Genomic DNA, 19,987 nt, shown 5'->3' with positions numbered 1-19,987 from the left:
ACCCAGGGATCTAACCCGTGTCTCTTTGATCTCCTGCATCGGTGGGCCGATTCTTTACCACCACGCCTCTTGGGAAGTCCTACCCACAGTTAAGGATTGTATATTGCCTTCACTAGAATTGACAGATGCCCCCCCCGCCCCCCCCCCTGCCCTGGCCCAATGAACAAGAATGTTTCTCTGATGTACCCACAGGGGACTGTACGCCGGGCGACATAGAAGTAACTTGGCTTGGCAAACCCACACCCACTGGAACTAGAGAACGGCCACCTCAGGCAGCCAGGCCCTGGGGCATAACTACTATCCACCTGGCCCAGACTGACCTGTTTTCTGGGTCCTCTTGGGGCTCAGATGGTGACCAGATCTCACAGTGCTGTCAATGTTCTGACCACACTGTGTGGACCCTGGCTAGGATGCTTTTCTGATATTGGTTATCCTTGATATTTTAATCTGAACAATCAAGAGAAAAGAAAAATCCCAGAAAAGCAGACTTACTCCAGAGGAATCATGCAGTCATCATGTGAGAGGACAGCTCTGCCTAAGCACGCTGAAATACTCGAGGTAGAACTTTTCAACACGGTTCTTCTGTTCTGTTTTCCTCTTTTCCTTGTGTGTGTTGTATACAGCCTGAAAATATCAGAAGGCTATTGAAAATGCTAATCCATTGATTGTGTAGGACGGGAAATGACCAGACCGTTCTGCTGATTACTCTGTGGGAAAGGGGTTATTACTATTGGAAGACACTTCTCCAGGGTCTCTCAAGTTTCTGCACATCTTGTGAGGGAAGCACTAACTACCTTTTTTTTTTTAAACTATCTTTTCAAGGAAATTGTAGAGCAAATGACCTGGAAAATGGTAGTCTAGCCTCTCTCTCTAAAGTAAAATGTGGACCGGCTTGCTGTTCAGTATGATAAAGACAGCGTCTCCCTTCAGAACAAAGGAACGGTCGGCTTACAGATCCTTCTAAAAGATCTACGTGTCCTAAGCTCAGGGTGCCCAGCTGTGTGGCAGAAACCCACACTGCATGTAGCTTGGCCTGGACACTTCGTCTCCCGGGAACTGGGATGCAGAGGAACTGACAAAATCCTGACACCTGGACTTCAGGTTGCCGGGGCGCCGGCCCAGGAGTCTTGTGTCTCCTGGCCGCGTCCATGAGACGGTGGCAGGCGAACCTGTTAGCTTGCAAGCTGGGTGAAATCTTGGCCGCTCCACCAGTTTAGCTACTCTGGCCCTGGAGAAGAATATCCTTCCGTAAAAACTGGTGGAGAAGGCGCTGAAATTCACTGATGATTAATACATATTTAACATACACAGTAATTAATCTGTATTTTAATTCTGTCATGCTATATGAATTTCTGCCAATTTCCAAATATTTGTTACTTATTAAACCATTGATTGTAAAATTCCTCCCTCCAGTAAAAAGGATTGTGACTTTTATCTGGCGGAGTTTTATCTAGTGTTAGAGCAGTTTGTGATTTGTTAGCTGAATGTCTACCAGTGGCTTTCTGCAATCTAAGAAAAAATATAAATGCTATCTATTTATCTGTATGTGAAATACTTCCTCAATACAGCCAACTCAGCTATTCTGGAGGAATTACTTTCCGTTATGAGTGAGGATTTTTTTCAGGTCTGCAAAAGCGGTCTGTGTATTTCACAAGGATCAGTCATGTCCTCCAGATGTCTTGTTTTGATAGTCAGGTTTGGCCATAACTCTTTTCCATTATACCCTTGAACTGACCTTTGAAGGATTCATATCATTTCAAAAAAAAAAAAAAATGGAGTGATAAGGATGGCCTTCCACGTTAAGAGAGAAAGCAGAAGCAATCAGTATGATTTCCATGCTGATTCAGGGAAGCCATGCAGGACCCCGCAGACACACCTGAGCGGGCTCCCACCAGGCGCTCACCCCATCCGTCACAGGGGGATGCCGGCACAGTTTCATCATGGGGGCTGAGGACTGCAGGCCGGTGGGTCAGCTACTGTGTCACTTGCCCTAGGTAGGGGGTTCTGGCTAACCTATACCACCTGGAATTGACAAGGCACTTATTCTTAAAAACATCCTGAGCTCCAAATTCCTGGCTTGGGGACATTTCTCTGTACAGGGGAACACTCCAGATTTTTGAAGAGCAATACGTTTTACCTGAGACATGCCATTATTTTCAGATGTGCTAAGTGAGCTTGTTACAGCCCTTGTTTTCTGAAAGAATGAGTAGTTTACTACCTTTACCTCTAAGGTTGCTCTAACTCAGTAGTTCTCGAAAGTGTGGTCCCCAGAGCAGTAGTGAGAGCAACACCTGGCAACTTGCTGGGAATGCGGCTCCTAGGCCCAGTGTCAGAACTCTGGGGTGGGTCCCTAAAAAGGCTGGTGTAACAAGCCTCCCGGATGATTCTGGTGCATGCTGGACTTAGCGACCCACAGGTGTGGCTCACTGAGTCTGTGGTCAGAGGAAGAGGAGGTCCGTTTGGTTTGTTGCTCTTTAGCTGCGAAGTCATGCTCTACTCTTTGTGACCCCATGCACTGTAGCCCACCAGCCTCCTCCGTCCATGGGATTCACCAGGCGAGAATACTGGAGTGGGTTGCCGTTTCCTTCTCCAGGGAATTTTCCTGACCCGGGAAATGAACCCACGTCTCCTGCATTACAGGTGGTTTCTTTACCACTGGGCCACCAGGCGAGCCCTTAGTTTGGTTACAAGTAGGGAAAAGACAGTTTAAGAGTGATGATGTCAAATGGATAAAGAAACATTGGTGGCATTCATTAAATAAATCTACTGATTATTTTTTTATTTAAGAAAATATATCTAATTGCTTTTCCTTTGCCATCCACTGTTAGGATACAAATGTATATAAGACATCCCACAAATATTTCAAGGTCTACTGCAGATGTGGACAATCTATACGTGCATGTTAAGTCCCTTCAGCTGTGTCCAACTCTCTGTGACCAGCTGTGAGGTGACCCTGTAGAAAAGCACTGGATTCCCCTTTAGGAAACCTGGGTTGCTTCCTGCTTTCACCTCTGACTGTTTGACTTTGGACCAATCATTTCATGGCTCAGGGTCTCCTCTTCCTCATTGTCGAGATGCTGTTTCAGGCTTCCTCCTACATCCACACTGTATCATTCTGCCAGACTCACTTATCATCCACAGGTGAGCAGGAGGCCCAGAGCACTCCCACAACTCCTTGGCTGAAAGAGAAAGAGACAGAAAGACTAGCAGACACTTTGGAACCTTCTTCAAAAGGGGACTTGTTGAATAGTTTGCCACAAAGGCATTCGTTTCCCTCAAAAGAGTGGATGTTGTCTTATTTCAGACTCATCTATAATCTGATGATACGCTTCTTCTCCTGAAGAGATTCTTTACTGTGAACATGTTTGGGGGGGGTGGGGGCATGGCCAGCCAGATTCCACGTCTGTGATCATGTTTCTCATTCTTTCAGGAATTTTTCTTTAAATGTGGAGCACACCCGACCTCTGACAAGGAGACATCAGTAGCTTTGAACCTGATCACAACAAATAGCCGAGACATCAGCTGCATAACGTGTACGGACATCAGGTAAGGGTCTGAAAACAGGGAACAGAAGAGATCTGCTGCATTGTATTGCCTTTGCTCTTTTGCCAAAGGTCAGTTGACTGCATTTACAGGGTCTGTTTCTGGGCTTTTTATTCTTTATTCCGCAGAGCTCTGTGTTGGTTCTTGCACGAGCACTGACTTAATTAATACTGACTTAATTAATGTAGCTTCATCTTAAGTTGAAGTCAGGTAATGTCAGTCCCCCAGCTTTGTTTTTGCTTCCAATACTGTTTTGACTACTTTTGGTCATTTCATCTCCGTCGAAACTTTAAAATCAGTTTGTTGATGTCCAAAAAAGAATGTTGGGATTTTGATTGAGATTGCATTCCATGTGTGCACCGATTTGGGAAGAATCCACATCTTGATAATGTTGTATTTTTATATCCACAAACATGGAATGCCTCCATTTATTTAGCTCCTCTTTGGTTTTATTTACCAGAGTTTTGTAGTTTTCCTCATGTAAGTCTTATTTTATATTTTGTTAGATTTCTGCCTGAGTACTTCAGTTTTCAAGTGTTAATGTAAATGGCATTGTATTTTTATTTCAAGTTGCACATATTCGTTGTTGCTATGTAGGATGGAAATTGACATTTGTATGTTAATCTTGAACCTTGCAACCTTGCTGTAAGTGCTTATTATTTGTAGGGTTTTTTTTTTGGCTGATTCTCTTGGATTTTCTGCCTAGATTATCATGTCATTTGTGAACAAAGACAGTTTTATGTCTTCTTTCCCAATGCCTTTATTTTATGTCCCTTCCTCGCCTTGTTGCCTTATTTAGCTAGTCCTTGCAGGACGATATGGAAAGGAATAGTGAGAGAGCGCATCCTCGTCTTGTACCCGACGTTAGTGGGAAAGTTCAAATTTCTTGCCGTCAGGTATGACATCAGTTACGGATATTTTGTGGATAGAGTTCTTCAAGTTGAGGAAGTCCTCCTCTGATCCTCGTTTACTGACAGTTTTTGTCATGAACGTGTTTGCGACTTTGTCAGATTTTTTTTTTTCCTGCATCTATTGATATCATCATGTGATTTCTCTTTTTAGTTCATTGATGTAGTGGATTACATTAATTCGTTTTTCAGTGTTGAATCTGCTTTGTGAACCTAGGATAAATCCCACTTGGTCATTGTGTGTGACACTTTTTGATACATTTTTGGATTCAATTTGCTATATTTTGTCAAAGACTTTTGCTTTATGTGTTCATGAGAGATATTGATCTGTGGTTTTCTCGAGTTGTCTTTGTCTGGTTTTAGTATTAAGGTAATGCTGGCCTCCTAGAATGAATTAGGAAGCATTTACCCTGCTTCTATCCTCTGAAATAGATTGTAGAGAATTGGTAGCAAAATAATAATTTTATTTATTTTTGTGCTTATAAACATGTACTATTAGCTAAAAAGAGATTGATATCTTTCATCTACCTTCTTAATGATAATCCCCTGTTTAAAAAACTCTTTACAAATGTATAATAACTTATATTCAAGGAGCTCCAATGTCACTAAGCTGACTTTTGACCTTAGCAAAATAACAATCTGTTAAGCCTTCAGCTTCCCTTATAAAATCCAGGAATCAAAGTAGGTAATCTATAAGGCTCTGACTGGTTCTGAAGAACTGCAAAAGGTAGAAATAATCCTTGTTCACAGCTTATAAATCGATAGTATTATTTGAAAAACTGCTTGTTTGTGGTCATGTCTTCTGCCAGATGCAGAAATAAAAAATGAGATTTTCAATGATACTGCTTTCCAGATGACACATACATGGCTGTGATATGTAGAAAAATGTATAAGGTAAATGTGCTATTCATTTCCAGTTGTTAGGCTTAAGTTTTAATTCAGGTACCTGATATGTGTCTTTTGAGTTTATGAAATAGTGTATGTAAAATATTTTCCTCTCTCTTAAAGAACAGAGTGAACTATTCACGGGTTGGAACATCCTGAGGTTTCATGTGAACCATCAGGTTCCCATCAGCTGTCCAGCTTTGCAGGGGCCTGTACTTATTTAGAATAGGGTCTTGATCGTCCTCCACTCAAGGTTATCAGTTTTCTCAGTCTTAGGTTTAGGAGTTAAAAATAGTGAGGTGAACAAAAGGCAAAGACTTGAGCCAAGAACAGAAATTCTAGCCCTTGAAGGTAGAACAGCTACACTGTCAAGTATCCCCTATAGCGATGGCATCAAAAAGGTTCAGCACATTTCTGGCTGCCTCAACTGGACTCAGAAATAACAATATTCAGCCAAATAAAAATGACCCTGGCAATGCCAAAGTGAGACGTTTATTCCTTCCGAAACCAGTGTGTGTATTTTGGTGTTGCAGGAAGGGGGACCCCTTCCAGGGCCCGAAACTGGGCTCTTGTCTAACACTCAGAAATGAATTGTCTGAGGAGAACCATATGCTGAAAAAGCAAGAGATTTTATTGGGAAGGGGCGCCCAGGTGGAGAGCAGGAGGGTGAGGGAGCCCAGGAGAAACAGCTCTGCCATGTGGCCTGCAGTGTCGGTTTTATGGTGATGGGATTAGTTTCCGGGTTGTCTTTAGCCCATCATTCTGACTCAGAGTCCTTCCTGGTGGTGCATGCCTTGTTCAGCCAAGATGGATGCCAGAGAGAAGGATTCTGGGAGGTGGTCGGACATGTGGTGTCTCTTTTTGACCTTTCCTGAGCTCTTCTGGTTGGTGGAGGCTTATTAGTTCCGTGTTCCTTACCAGGACCTCCTGTCGTAAAACAACTCAGGCAGATGGTTACTATGGGGCCTGGCCAGGGTGGGCGGTTCCAGTCAGGGTTCTTCCCCTAACACTGGAACTTACTGTGATATCAGATACCCCAAGAGTAATGCCGTATTTCTGTACCTTGAATCTTACATTATAAAATGAGTCTTCTTAAATTTTAAAAATATAAAATTTGAAAACATACAAAATAGAAAAAATTATTACCATGATATATTTTGGCAAAAAGAAAAAAAAAAAAAATCACCACCCTGTTTCTCTTTCTTTGCTTCTTCTAAGGCCGCCGGTTGCATTCCTGTATTTCTTTTCACCTTTATTCATTAGTCCTTAGTTTACAAAGCTGAAGACAAATCAAAAAAGAACCCTGTTTACAGTCAAAATTTAACCTTCCAGAAACATGTTCTAAAGTCCACGTCCCAGTAGGACATTAAATCTAAGAAGCACTGCTATCTTGTAATTTTCCTCAACTCTTCCCATAAAGATTTATGTTTTTGATGCCATTGTTGTTTGATATAATTTTTTTTATAGTTTTCTTGCTTTCAAATTTGTCTTATGGTTCATGTAGCCTATTGAAGTAATACCTTGGATTGCGCACTTAAAAGATTTACTTGGGCTTGGAGATCAGTAACAGTTTATCTGAAAGTCCTTTTATACTTGTTCTTGGTGTTTCTGGGGGAGACTGATTTGACTGTCATTTGACAGTATTTTAATATGAATTCATTGATTCATTTGACAGAGATGAGAAATGAGTATATTGGTTATGGTCCTTTTGAATGCATGTCTTGTCTAATCTCTTGTCAATTTACATTTTAATTTTGGTTACACTTGGCATTTCTTTTATGATTTAGAATTAATGTAGAAGTTCCTTTTATATTGCTATGGATTAAGTGTTAGTTGCTCAGTCACGTCCAACTCTTTGCAGCCCCACGGACTGCAGCACACCAGGCTTGTCTGTCCATGGGGGTTCTCCAGGCAAGAGTCCTGGAATGGGTTGCCATGCCTTCCTCCACAGGATCTCCCACATTGGGATTGAACCCGGATCTCCCACATTGCAGGCAGATTCTTTACCATCTGAGGCACCAAGGACTATATTCTATCAGTTTCACTCTTTCTTGACTTTTTGGTGTCAGACAGGACCTTACAATTTTGTCCAGTCATCCGTCTCTGAAGAGCATTATGAGAGACTACAGACTAAAATCACATGGAATTTTACTGAAATCTTTAACATGGTCTTTTCCAGTAAGTGGTTTTTGTCTCTGTAATGGAAAAATCCTTGAGATTATGTGTGTGTAGTGTGTGTGTGTGTGTGTGAGAGAGAGAGAGAGAGAGAGAGAGAGATAACAGCAGTGATCTTTTCTGACTTTGCAGACCTATATATTTCTCTTATTTGAACCCAAATAGTATATATACTCATAGGTAATGTAACATGCCAGGAACAAGAATTCTTTCCTTTAAGTGTGGGAGTATCTTGGAGTGTTTATTTTACATAGCATTCTAGAGAAAGGAAAGTCAGAATACCAAATTGATATTACAATAAGCAGGAGCACATTCTACAGTAGAATGGCATATCTTCAAACTTTTTAAGATGAAAGAGAAAACTTCAAAGATGTCTTGAGCTCAAAACGGGTTACCTCACACTGTGCCCAGACCCTGTGGGAGTAAGATCTCTCTACATTAGGGCTGAGTGACTCTTGCCTGAAAAAGTGTGCACACCTCAGTCTGATCCAGTCTTGAGGGAGAATAAATCTTTCTACTATGCACCCTTGCAGAAAGGAGACTCCTTCATGTGGGTATAACCTTCTACAAAGGTAATTTCATTGCCTCCTTTGAAATTCAAACATGGTGCTTAATGAACTGTAACTCTTAAATTAATTTCAAATTATTTGAACGTCTATCTGTCTTACATATGAAGAAGTTGAGGCTAAGACATTTTAAAACTTGCATCCAGTCTTACCACAAGGAACTGGTTGTACCAGCCTACCCACCAAGATCTGTGTGGTCGGCATGTTTTCCTCTCATCACACCTTCCCTTCTTCATGTACGCAATTTTCACTGGACAGTCAAAGGCAAGCTACCTAGTGAAGATGGAAAGTAGGTTTGCATGTGAAAAGGAAGCCACTAGCAATAAAGTGAGATCCAACGACAGTTTAAAAACCAGCCCTTTAAAGTGTTGAAGAAAACAGTTGTAACAGCTGTATATCTGTCTGTCTGCTCTAAGCTGTAGGCTGCTTGAAGGATCGGTCCAAGCTTGACTGATGTGCAGATGTGACCAGAAGCCACAATGTCCTGCATAAGTCTTTGCATTCAGTAGGTTTACGCAAATATTTGCTGGTCTGAATTAAAGTAAATCTGTTTTGCACAGTGCGACAAACAGAAAACAAGTTCTTTTTATATGGAACATCTACTTTTAAAAATCCCTCCTGCATCTAATGGGATTTTCCAAAACTAAATTAGATAAAATAAGTTAATAAAAAATCAATAGAGAGTTTTAAGGCACTATTAGATATAAGGGAGAAAGTCAGATTTCAGAGTCCTACTCACGGGAGATAGATTACTCAGCCATACTGTTTGAGGTCAGTTACTTATAAAAACAGAAGAAGTATTTTATCAACACTGAGGCTTTGAAATGTGAGCCATGTCAGTTTTAATGTCAGTCAGTGACCTTCATTTCTCCCGCGGTGCACCCTGTAGATTTCAGATCCAAGCGGCTGCATCAGCGGGGTTTCCTGGAAGCGTTACAGGTGCTTGGGCATGAAATTCATAAGCCTCACCTTTTCATTTAACTGTCGCTGCGGGCGCACAGCAGCCCCCACTGGCCCTAGTAGGACAATATTGCAAATCCTCCTGGACCAATTTTGTACCCGTTAAGGTCAACCTTGCATGTTGTAACCGTCTGGATTTTAAGCAGGTCTTTTTCTGATGGTGGATGTTAAGAAGCGGCCGTATTCCTACAGTATCCCAGTGCCCTCTCTAGGACTTTGGTGACAGCCGAGCCTTATTTTTAAGGTCCAACTTTCTTAGAAATAAATGCCCACAGAGTCTTTACAGAGCTAATTTTGCTTAGAAAAATATTGTGACTTGTGCATTTGTTTTTAATTACAGCTTTATCCTCATAATTAGCAATTGATTATAAACTTGGTGAGGGAAAGAAATTATGTCTGTTGCAAATAACATTTATATTCTGGGATATTTTTTAGTGGTAAACAGTGATACAATCTACCTCACTGTCTTACAAACATCATGTTTCCCATGATGTTTTGAATTAGTATTTTCAGTGTTCCCCTGGAGAAAGAAATGGCAACCCACTCTAGTATTCTTGGAGAAATCCCATGGTCAAAGGAGCCTGGCGGGCTACAGTCCTTGGGGTCGCAAAGAGTTGGACATGGCTTAGCGACTTAATAACAATTTGCCGATTTGTCCTTGGTGGCTTCACAGGTTGTACTTGCAGTCAAATAAGCAAGAGTCTCTATAACCTGGAGTTCAGACAAGTTGTTTAGTGAAGTAAGTCATGATGTGTTGATTCTGTCTCTTGTTAATGTGATCAATTCTACATCAAGGAAAACATGGCCTCCAATCCTATATCTCAGGTGCTCTGGGAATGGGATTTCAGGGGTTTTGGGTCTACCTGTGGATTTTCACAACACTGAGGGCTACTTCACGTGCAGGCCTGATACTGCTGGCAGCATCACACCTACCCATCGATGCGCAGAAGTGTGCACGCAGATGCCAGCAGCCTGTAATATCAGTATCACTGGCAAAGCAGTTTTATTCTGGCGTCTATAATCTTTAGATCTCCTCTCGTAAAGAGAGAACTTAAAAACCCATCAAGCTGTTCATTCCACAGATATTCATTGAGCCCGTCTGTGACTCGGGGAACTGCTTCAGGCTGAGATAAACTTGTTTTTAAGGGGGAAAGGGAGAGCAGATGCCAGAGACACAGGCTTGCAATTGAAAGGTGTGGTGGGGTTGGGTGCCTCGAGGCAAGGCAGAACTTGACTTTGCAGCTTTAATGCATCCTTAGTGCCACTACAGTGAAACAGGAACCCGAACTTATTTCTTTAGACCAAGATTTCCTACTGACTTTTTCACTCGCCCAAGACAGCATCTTCAAAATGCATAATACAATTTGTATGCATGTAGGTAGGGCGTGCACAGATTAGCCCATTCCCTGTTGTCTAACACCCAGCCAGCTAGAGCCCGACACTGCCTGCTGAGGTGCTTCCCCCTTGCCTGTCACCCTGGAAAGGACTTTGACCCGTGACCCCGAAGCCAAAGTCTGACACCTGGTGTTGTCCTTGCTGGTCTCCATCTGGCTCCATCTGGTTCCTCCTCCTGAGACATTTTGTTTAAAATATATGTTGTATATTTTTTTAACTGAAAAAAATATACTTGCCTGCAGTCTCCTTCAAAGTTGTGGTGTGAGTGAAACATTTAAAATTTTTAACACCTTCAATGGATGTTTCTCTACAGATCATAATTTGTAACTGAGAAAACTTACCTCTGCTTGTAGCAAACTCCGAGATAATTTTGATAAAGTAATCTCAATCCTAACATTTTAATTAAAATGAGCAAGTATTCCTGGCAGAATGTTATCTCAAGTACTGTTTTTTGCTTCACTCAGAGAACTTTTCTTTGACAAGCATTTTTACAGAACAAAACTTGCCAAATATTTTTATTTGTACATATTTTGAAAGTTCTACCACATTGCAGCAAAATCAGTTTTCTCAATTCCACTTCTTTGTGATATCAATATAAAAATTACTAGTTAAAAATAGGAGTTGCCCTGACTCTTCCTACCAATAGAACTATTCCAAAAATTTAGTTACAGATTTCAGAATGGAAATCCAGTATATAATATGAGTTCTCAAATTGGTCCCCCAGCCCACTTTTATAGGATTAGTTTTAACGTCTTCTTGCACACATTTTTCAGTGATTTATAGTTACTTAGCACTTCAAAAGCTGATGGTTTTGGACACTCATTAGTTCAATACTTTGATTAAATATTGCTGACTGATTTTGAACAAAATGCAAAGAAATTTGGAGGACTCTTGTAAAGTAATTACTGCTCATGTAGTATGGGAGAGGAAAAAAAATTTTTTTTCCTCTCCTCTCCTAGGTTTTCTATCTGGGTTTCTGGCAAAAGACAGAATAACAAGGAGGAAAAAAAGAAAGAAAGAAATTTATTAACACACACAACACACATACACATGGGAGTATCTAGACATGAGTAACTCAAACAGATGGTTAGAACTTGGGATTCTGTAGCCTCTTAACCAAAGAACAATAAATTTGTAGAGCAGTGACAAGACAAAGGAAAAGGACATTGAACTTCTGGGGCAGCAGATTGTGGAAAATTAAATATAGGGTGGAACTAATGGATAATAAGGATTAGTTAGGAAAGTTTGATGTTTAGGTTCCTCTGAAATAGCAACGCACTGCAGTATTCTTGCCGGGGAAATCCCATGGACAGAGGAGCCTGGCGGACTACAGTCTGTGAGGTCACAAAGAGTTGGACAGGACCAAGACAACTGCCCGCTTGGCTGGTACCTCTGTAGATTAACTTCAATCCCTCTTGATAAGGAGGCGGGGGGTACTTTTTCAAATGTATGTCCTGCTGAAGTAAATAAGGGAGAGCAGAGAGTTTTTCTTAATGTCTGTTCCCTCTCAATTGGCTTCAGCTCAAAATAACACTAATGCCAAGGTGGCATATTTTGGGTTGGCATATTCTGCCACCCTTCAGTAGACACTAGACTTGATTTATAAAGTAGTTTTTTCAAGGTTGAAACTTTCCTAAAAGTTTGACTGATAATGGGCTGCAGACAGACAACAGAGATGCTTTTGTATCCAATATCAGTTTTGTCAGTCTTCTGTGGTTCAGTTACTGTAAATTTTGACAACTACAGCTTCTGGGTTGATTTGTAGAATATCACAGCTTGTCTGAACAGAGTTATGAGTTAAATGCATCCTATGATTACTTTCAAGCATGCTCCACAGATTTCTAATTTTAGTAAGGATGTTGTTCTTAACCATAATGATGTATTCCACTGATATATATCAATATCTTTATATTGTCACTGTGAAAAACACAGAATATATTCAACGTGGAACTTTTAAGCTGATTTTGCACTAGAATTCACAGTAAATTCAGATATTTCACTGTCAAGAGAATAAACTTTCAAACGCTTTACTTTGAGTCAATGAATTATATGAAAAGAAAGACTAAACAATTACTAGATTTAAGAGGTTTTCCATTTTTATTATATTGGGTTGGCCAAAAGGTTGATTCAGCTTTTTCCTCTAATATCATACGGAAAAGCCTGAACAAACTCTTTGTCCATTCCAGTACAATGATATTGACAGAATGCTATGCAGTTTCACTCCATGTGAAGTTCTTGTGCTAAGCAAGCTAACACTGACAGCGATCACTTAACTTTTGGTATATGTAATAGAAAACCTGGAATCAAAACTGAGTAAATTAATTTACAACAGTCATTTGATCTAAATGAAAAGCCACACTTCACTGACTTATACATAAATGTACCTTCTGAACTGCATGTGTGAAATTGAATTCTTTGCGCATAGTCTTTTTGTAATAACTACAGACTTTGTAGTAGACGCTGATGCTTCTTCATCCCATTTGTGTCTCCAGTCTATGTCTGGTCAGGGATATTTAAGAAACCCCTCTGGTAGATAGAAAATGTTACCAATACCTATGAAACTTCGGTAGTCATGATTAACTTTCTTGAGAAATAGAAATTCTATACTGCAATATTGTGATTTATAATAAGAAATTTCTATTTGTTTTCTGTCCCCCTTCAGAGCACCTAAAACCTTTGAAATTACTTAAGTGCTGAGAGCAATGATCGGGCCTTTCACTATGTTATGGAAGTTAGTGGGATGCACCTGAGGATGGAGACTGTTTGCCAGGGGAGCCAATCTTTGTGATTAGAGGGTGGGAAATTTCAGTTTCACCCCTAGATCTCTGGAGAGGGGAGAGTGGCTGGAAATTGAGCTCAAACACCAACAACTTATGATTTAATCAATGGTACCTATGTAATGAAGCCTCCATCAAGACCCCAGAGAATGGGGTTCAGGGGCCTTGCACGTTGGTGAACATGTGGAGATTTGGGGAGAGTGGTGCTCAAACAACATGGAGTTTCCCACATGTCTTGCCTTTACATCTCTTCCACCTGCCTGTTCTGAGTGCTATCCTGTCACAATAATAAACAACATGGAGTTTCCCACATGTCTTGCCTTTACATCTCTTCCACCTGCCTGTTCTGAGTGCTATCCTGTCACAATAATCCAGTTATTTAGCAAATAAAATATTTCTCTCAGTTCCATGAGCCATTTGTAGCAAATGATTGAAACCCAAGGAGAGGGACATGGAACTTCCGATCTATAGCAGTGGGCCAGAATCCCAGGTGACAACGTGGACTTGTGTCTGGAGGTGGGAGGGAGGAGTTCTGTAGGACTGAACCTCTAACCTGGGGAATCCGATGCTCTCCCTGGTACATGGTGTTGGAAATGAACTACAGGTCACTCAGCTGGTATCAGATCATGGCGTGGTGCTGGGGAAGGGCCCATGGACATGAGTATTAGAATCTTTTGGACTTAACATGTACTTCTGCTTTTAATATATTACTGTCGGAAGTGTTTATTCCAAAACCATAAAATAAAATAGCTGATACCAACAATCACAGTAAATAATCTGGATTTGTCATCTATAAGTGGCAAAAAGCCTTGTAGTAGAAGTCTCCTGATCACTTTTATGAGGTCTCTATCCTGCCCATCTTTCATCTGTACATACTTCACGTCGAGTGAATCTGTAATTTCCTACAGTTTTCATTGACCCCACCAACTTGGCCTGGTGGCTTCAGGCATCTCTCAGACTCCAAACCATTCCTAGCAGAGGTGGCCATGTATACTTCACACGTGTGCATGTGAAGAGACAGAGGCAGAGAACATAGATGTAAATGTACGCATTTTGTTGTTGTTGTTGAGTCTCTTTATTCATGTCCGACTCTTTGTGGCCCCGTGGACTGCAGCACACCAGGCTCCCCTGTCCTTCATTATCTCCTGGAGTTTGCTCAGATTCATGTCCATTGAGTCAGTGATGCTCTCCAACCATCTCATCCTCTGTCGCCCCCTTCCCCTTTTACCTTCAGTCTTTCCCAACTTCAGGGCATTTTCCAACGAGTCGGCTGTTCACCTCAGGTGACCAAAGTATTGGTCATCGTTAGCATCAGTCCTTCCAATGAATATTCAGGGCTGATTTCATTTACGATGGACTGGTTTGATCTCCTTGCTGTCCAAGGAACTCTCTAGAATGTTCTCCAGCACCCCGATTTGAAAGCATCATTTCTTTAGCACTCACTTTCTTTATGGTCCAACATTATGGTCCAACTCTCAAATCCATACATGACTATTGGGAAAACCCTAGCTATGACTAGACAAAAGTTTGTTGGCAAAGGAATGTCTCCACTTTTTAATATGCTGTCTAGGTTTGTCATAGCTTTTCTTGCAAGGAGCAAGCATCTTTTAATTTCATGGCTGCATTCACCATCTGCAGTGATTTTGGAGCCCAAGAAATAAAGTCTGTCACTGTTTCCATTGTTTCCCCATCTATTTGCCATGAAGTGATGGGACCAGATGCCATGATCTTCATTTTTTGAATGTTGAGTTTTAAGTGAGCTTTTTCACTCTCCTCTTTCACCTTCGTCAAGAGGTTCTTTAGTTCCTCTTTGCTTTCTGCCATAAGGGTGGTGTTATCTTACATACCTTATTAATAACAAGAATAATCCCATTTAACTTATTCTGCTAATTGCTGTAATATGATTACCAAGAATGTACTCCATTCAGTAGAATAATATACAGATTTGAAAGCCGAAATAGATTGAACTATCTTGTTACTTACACACACAGATATTCTTACATAAAATTCAAGTCCTATCACAAGATCATAGATGATCATTTATATCATAAATGATCACTTTTTAAAAACATAAATTTATTTAAATAATCAAAATGTATCTTTAAAGTTTAGGATATAAATTTCAAAATTTAGTTTCATATTCAAAGCTCCATTTGGTTTAAAAAGCATGAGAAAAGATGAACAATCCAAGTGCCTTGTAAGAAATACTATGGTTTCTCTAAAAGTTAACCCACAGTACAAATAATCAACAATGCCCTAGTAAATTGATATTAATTCACTGATTCTTAAATGCAATCATTCTGTATCTCTTTAATTGTGCCTTTTCACTGTGCCAGGACTTGATATCGATATTAACAATTTAAGCTTTGTGGAATTCCATGAGCTTCTGGCATGTGGAATTACATTTTGTTGTCAACCAGACTTTCTTAGTTTGAATTGTTTTTATGCCCATTTAAAAGGTCTATATTTACAAATATATTTTCTCAGTGATCATTGCAAAGTTAACCTTAAATTATGTCCATGATAAAACCTGTCTTGCCTAAATTAATGTAATCCTCTACAAAAGAGGAATGAATAGTTAAATACTTGAACTAATGTCTGGATTGAATAGGAGGCATTGGTAAGACTTCCCCACTGAGTTGAAACTTTCATCTCCTGGTGACATGGTGGAGCAGAAAATAAACAAAATCAAGGTCAGCCCTGAAGTTAATTATAACCTATATGACTCAGACAGTATAGAATCTGCCTGCAATGTGGGAGACCTGGGTTGGATCCCTAGGTCGGGAAGATCCCCTGGAGGAGGGCATGGCAGCCCCCTCCAATATTCTTGCCTGGAGAATTTCCATGGACGAAGGAACATGACAGGCTACTTTTCCATGGGGTCTCAAAGAGTCGGACACGACTGAGTGACTAAGACCAGCACACAGAAATGCTAGCTATATAAACCTGGGCTTTCCCAGATGGCGCTAGTGTTAAAGAACCCGCTTGCCGATGCAGGAGAGGTAAGAGACACAGGTTCTATCCCTGGGTCGGGAAGATCCCCTGGAGGAGGGCATGGCAACCCACTCTAGTATTCTTGCCTGGAGAATCCCATGGACAGACAAGCCCTGTGGGCTACAATCCATAGGGTCAAAAAGAGCTGGACACAACTGAAGTGATTTAGCAGGCACCCACATAAACTCAAGTTAGTCATTCACCCCTCAACTACCGTTTTATGCAGTGAGACTGATAACACCCTCTTAAAAGGATCGTCAGGGTTGAGGTGATCGTTCAGTGCTAATGTGAAGATGCATCATAAACTGTAAAATTATATCCAGTGTTATCATCAGTGGGCCCTTAACCCCAGATTCGGCCATCCCTCCCAGAGTCTCTGCTGCGCTGGAGGTTTGCATGTTCGAGCTGAGAGGAGGTGTCGTTGGGTGCTGTCTCACTCCGACTCAGTGCTGTGATGCAGGCTGACTGAGGGATGCGCCCTCCTAGCAGGGGTCCCAGACTCAGACCTCCCACCGTCAGAGTCCAGTGTGCAGGCTTGTTGGAGAGCTAGGCATGGAAGAGTTTAGATGCCCATACTAAACTTTTAAGTTAAGTAATCCATGGAAATTTCCTTAAGTATCCTTTCCAATCATTAAGATAATAACTAGAGGGGCCCCATCACAATTCTTTCTGCAGAATTTACGCATAATGGTATTCTCGGAAAATGATAAAATGCTTGGAACGTGGTGATCCCATCACACACATCAGCTTTCACAGAGCTGTCAGTGTTCCGTTCTAATCTGCCTTTCTGGAATGATATTTTTGGCTCTTGCCACGCCAAGTCCATATGGAAAGAGATTTTGATTCGTAAAATTAAAAACGAAAGTGAATCTCAGTCTTTGAACTGTAATTTTTTTTTTGTATCCTTACCAAATAGGTGGAATTATCCCTTGGTTTATCTTGATGATACGGCTTAGTTGAGAAAAGTTTATTTTCCCATAAATACAACGGCGTGCCTCCCTTAGCACTGCAGCCTGCTTCTTGTCCATTTGCAATGTCTATTTTACTCCACACTTGTTCTGTAACAAGACTAACAGAAGGCGCAGAATTCTCTCTCCTCCCCCAGTCTCTCGCCACGTCTGATTTTCCTGTTTCCCAGTTTCCACTGACATTTTTTTATCTGAGTGTAGATTGATTTGCCCTGGGGCCACTCAGGGATGCCAACCGAGTAAGCCTCTGACAAAACAAAAGACTTAGGCTCTAAAGACAGAATGCTGGGTTCAAAACCCAATTCCACTTCTAATGGTCCTGTTCTCTGGGCTAGTTCCCCAGGTTCGCTGACTTCTCCAAAAGGTTCTGAAAATTAAAGGAGATAGAAGTTGAAGACTCCCTGGCACACAGCAACCAGAGGAAATATTAGCTGAGATTTTCGCTCTGGATTGCTAACTGAAAGAATGTGTTATGAATATAAGTTTTCACTGTTCTTGTCTCATTTGCATCTTGTTCTTCAAACTTGCATCAACCTTGGGTTGATGAAACATAAGTGAAGAGTATTTAATTCTTTTCTATGACTGGTATATCTACTCCAACATCCCAGATGTCATCTGACAAATCTTCTAACAAGCAAGCCTTTCATTAGCTAGTTGAATGGGGATATCTTATTTTCCTCTTAAAAATGTATTATTTTTAAGGTCAGTTCTATACTTTTATGGCTATAGCTATGACTACATAAAATTTAGCCTATGCAAAGTGGATTTTTCCCTTTTAATGGTATGAAGTGAGGGAAAATAACCCATAGCTATAATATTCTTACATAGCTGTACCTTCAGTTCAGTTCAGTCGCTCAGTCGTGTCCGACTCTCTGTGACCCCATGGACTGCAGCACACCAGGCCTCCCTGTCCATCATCAACTCCCGGAGTTGACTCAAGCTCATGTCCATGAGTCGGTGATGCCATCCAACTATCTCATCCTCTGTTGTCCCCTTTTCTTCCCGCCTTCAATCTTTCCCAGCATCAGGGTCTTTTCAAATGAGTCAGTTCTTCCCATCAGGTGGCCAAAGTATTGGAGTTTCAGTGTCAACATCAGTCCTTCCAATGAATATTCAGGACTGGTTTCCTTTAGGATGGACTGGTTGGATCTCCTTTCAGTCCAAGGGACTCTCAAGAGTCTTCTCCAACACCACAGTTCAAAAGCATCAATTCTTTGGCACTCAGCAGTCTTTACAGTGGTTCTTAAGCAGGGGTGGGTTTGCAATATCTGGAGACAGTTTTGGTTGTTACAGTGCAGAGGCGGGGGTGTGAGGCGCTACTGCTACATGGTGCAGGGAGGCCAGAGATGCCACGGAAGGTCCTGCAGTGCTCGGGCCTCAAATCAACAAGTACTGAGGTTGGGAAACCTGCTGTAGGTGGAGGAGAAGGTGGAGCCCGCCCACCTCGGATTGCCAGGGGCAGGAAGCTCACTTCCTGTTAGACTGTCTCCATCTGAACTCTGAAAACCTTGCTGATTCCAAACGCTACTGTTCCTCTAAATCATTTAAAAACTCTGTTCCAAATTGCAGATTGTTCACAGAATGCCTTGCCCTTTTCCACTCAGCCATGGGACTGGCTATTTTCCGCTGGGATTTGATCAATTAGGGAAGAAACCCAAGCTTAGCTGGTATTGGAAACCATGGTTGGTGGGTCTCCGGCAGTGTTGTGATTAGAAAGTGTGTACTGTGAAGAGAGGCTGAGTCTGCTGTACAGAGATAAACAATCCTGAAATTCATTTCCCTGAGCCAACCAACTGTGATTTTTAAGTTCTGTATTTTGAATAAATTCCAAAAACTTCAATCAGGTTTAAAAGGTGAATTTGTGAGCTGTACCCCCTCTCCCCGCCCCCACCGCCCCTGCCATGCTGGAAGTGAATCCGTAAATTCTTGAAGAACTAAAATGTGGTTCTCTAGTAAACCAATTACAAAAGTCATTGAGTTTCATTCTGGAAGAGAAATCCCCCATTAAGTATCAGTGTGATTTCAGAATTATTGCAGAATTTTATTCATACTGCTTAATAATTAGAAAGCAAAGAGAATGGAGGAGAAAAGAAAGTCAGACCAAAGAGATTTGTATGAAAGAGCATCTTGCCAGCCTTGAAATTCAGTCTTGCTGTGGGTCACCTGTGACAGTGGTGATGCAGAAGGCAGAGTTTCTGGTTTAAAGATGATTCTTATTGGGATTAAAACAGGTTTCTCGTCTTTAGTAGGGCTGGTGAGTGAGACAGTGCTCAGAATTGCAGCCCACGTCTGCAGAAGCCATGTGTTTCTGAGTGCTTAGCTTCTGTGGATTAGAGAAGCCACATTTGAGCTGCACATGAGGATAGGAGGTTCCGAACAACTCAGTCCCCTGTTCCGCTGTCGCCATGCCAGGCTGTGAAACAAATCTCTTCCTGGTAGCACTTGCTAAATGTGTTCACAGGCATCCCTCCTTTAACACTCAAAACAGTCCCCTGAGGCAGGTTATTGCCCCCCCACCCCTCACACAAACCACCTGAGGCTTAGTGGGAGGAGTTATGGAAATGTATCCTATGTTGCACAGCTGAAAAGTGAATATAAGGTCCCAAAGCCAGACCTTACGCTAAAATACATGCATTCCTAAGCGCACTGCACGTTGCCTGGTGACTGCTAAATGCATCCAGAAAGACTTTTCAGGGATCTAAAGATCCGGGTGTGGAGCTTCTGGGTGGCTCAGTGGTGAAGAATCTGCCTGCCAATGCAAAAGACACAAGAGACTCAAGTTCAGTCCTTGGGTCAGGAAGATCCCCTAGAGAAAG

The 19,987-nt window shown here is 41.4% G+C and overlaps 1 protein-coding gene across 1 annotated transcript in view; it reads left to right on the top strand.

Annotated features, from left to right (window-relative positions):
* Positions 1-19,987, top strand: part of PRKN (parkin RBR E3 ubiquitin protein ligase) — a 1,218,605-nt gene that overhangs the window by 635,783 nt on the left and 562,835 nt on the right. The window contains exon 7 of the mRNA XM_061130058.1: positions 3,431-3,546. Within this exon, the coding sequence (XP_060986041.1) occupies positions 3,431-3,546 (116 nt within the window). The remainder of the gene's footprint in view (positions 1-3,430; positions 3,547-19,987) is intronic.

Source organism: Dama dama, chromosome 26 (assembly GCF_033118175.1).
Source record: "Dama dama isolate Ldn47 chromosome 26, ASM3311817v1, whole genome shotgun sequence".
NCBI lineage: Eukaryota > Metazoa > Chordata > Mammalia > Artiodactyla > Cervidae > Dama > Dama dama.
This window is presented reverse-complemented; position numbering and strand designations above follow the sequence as displayed.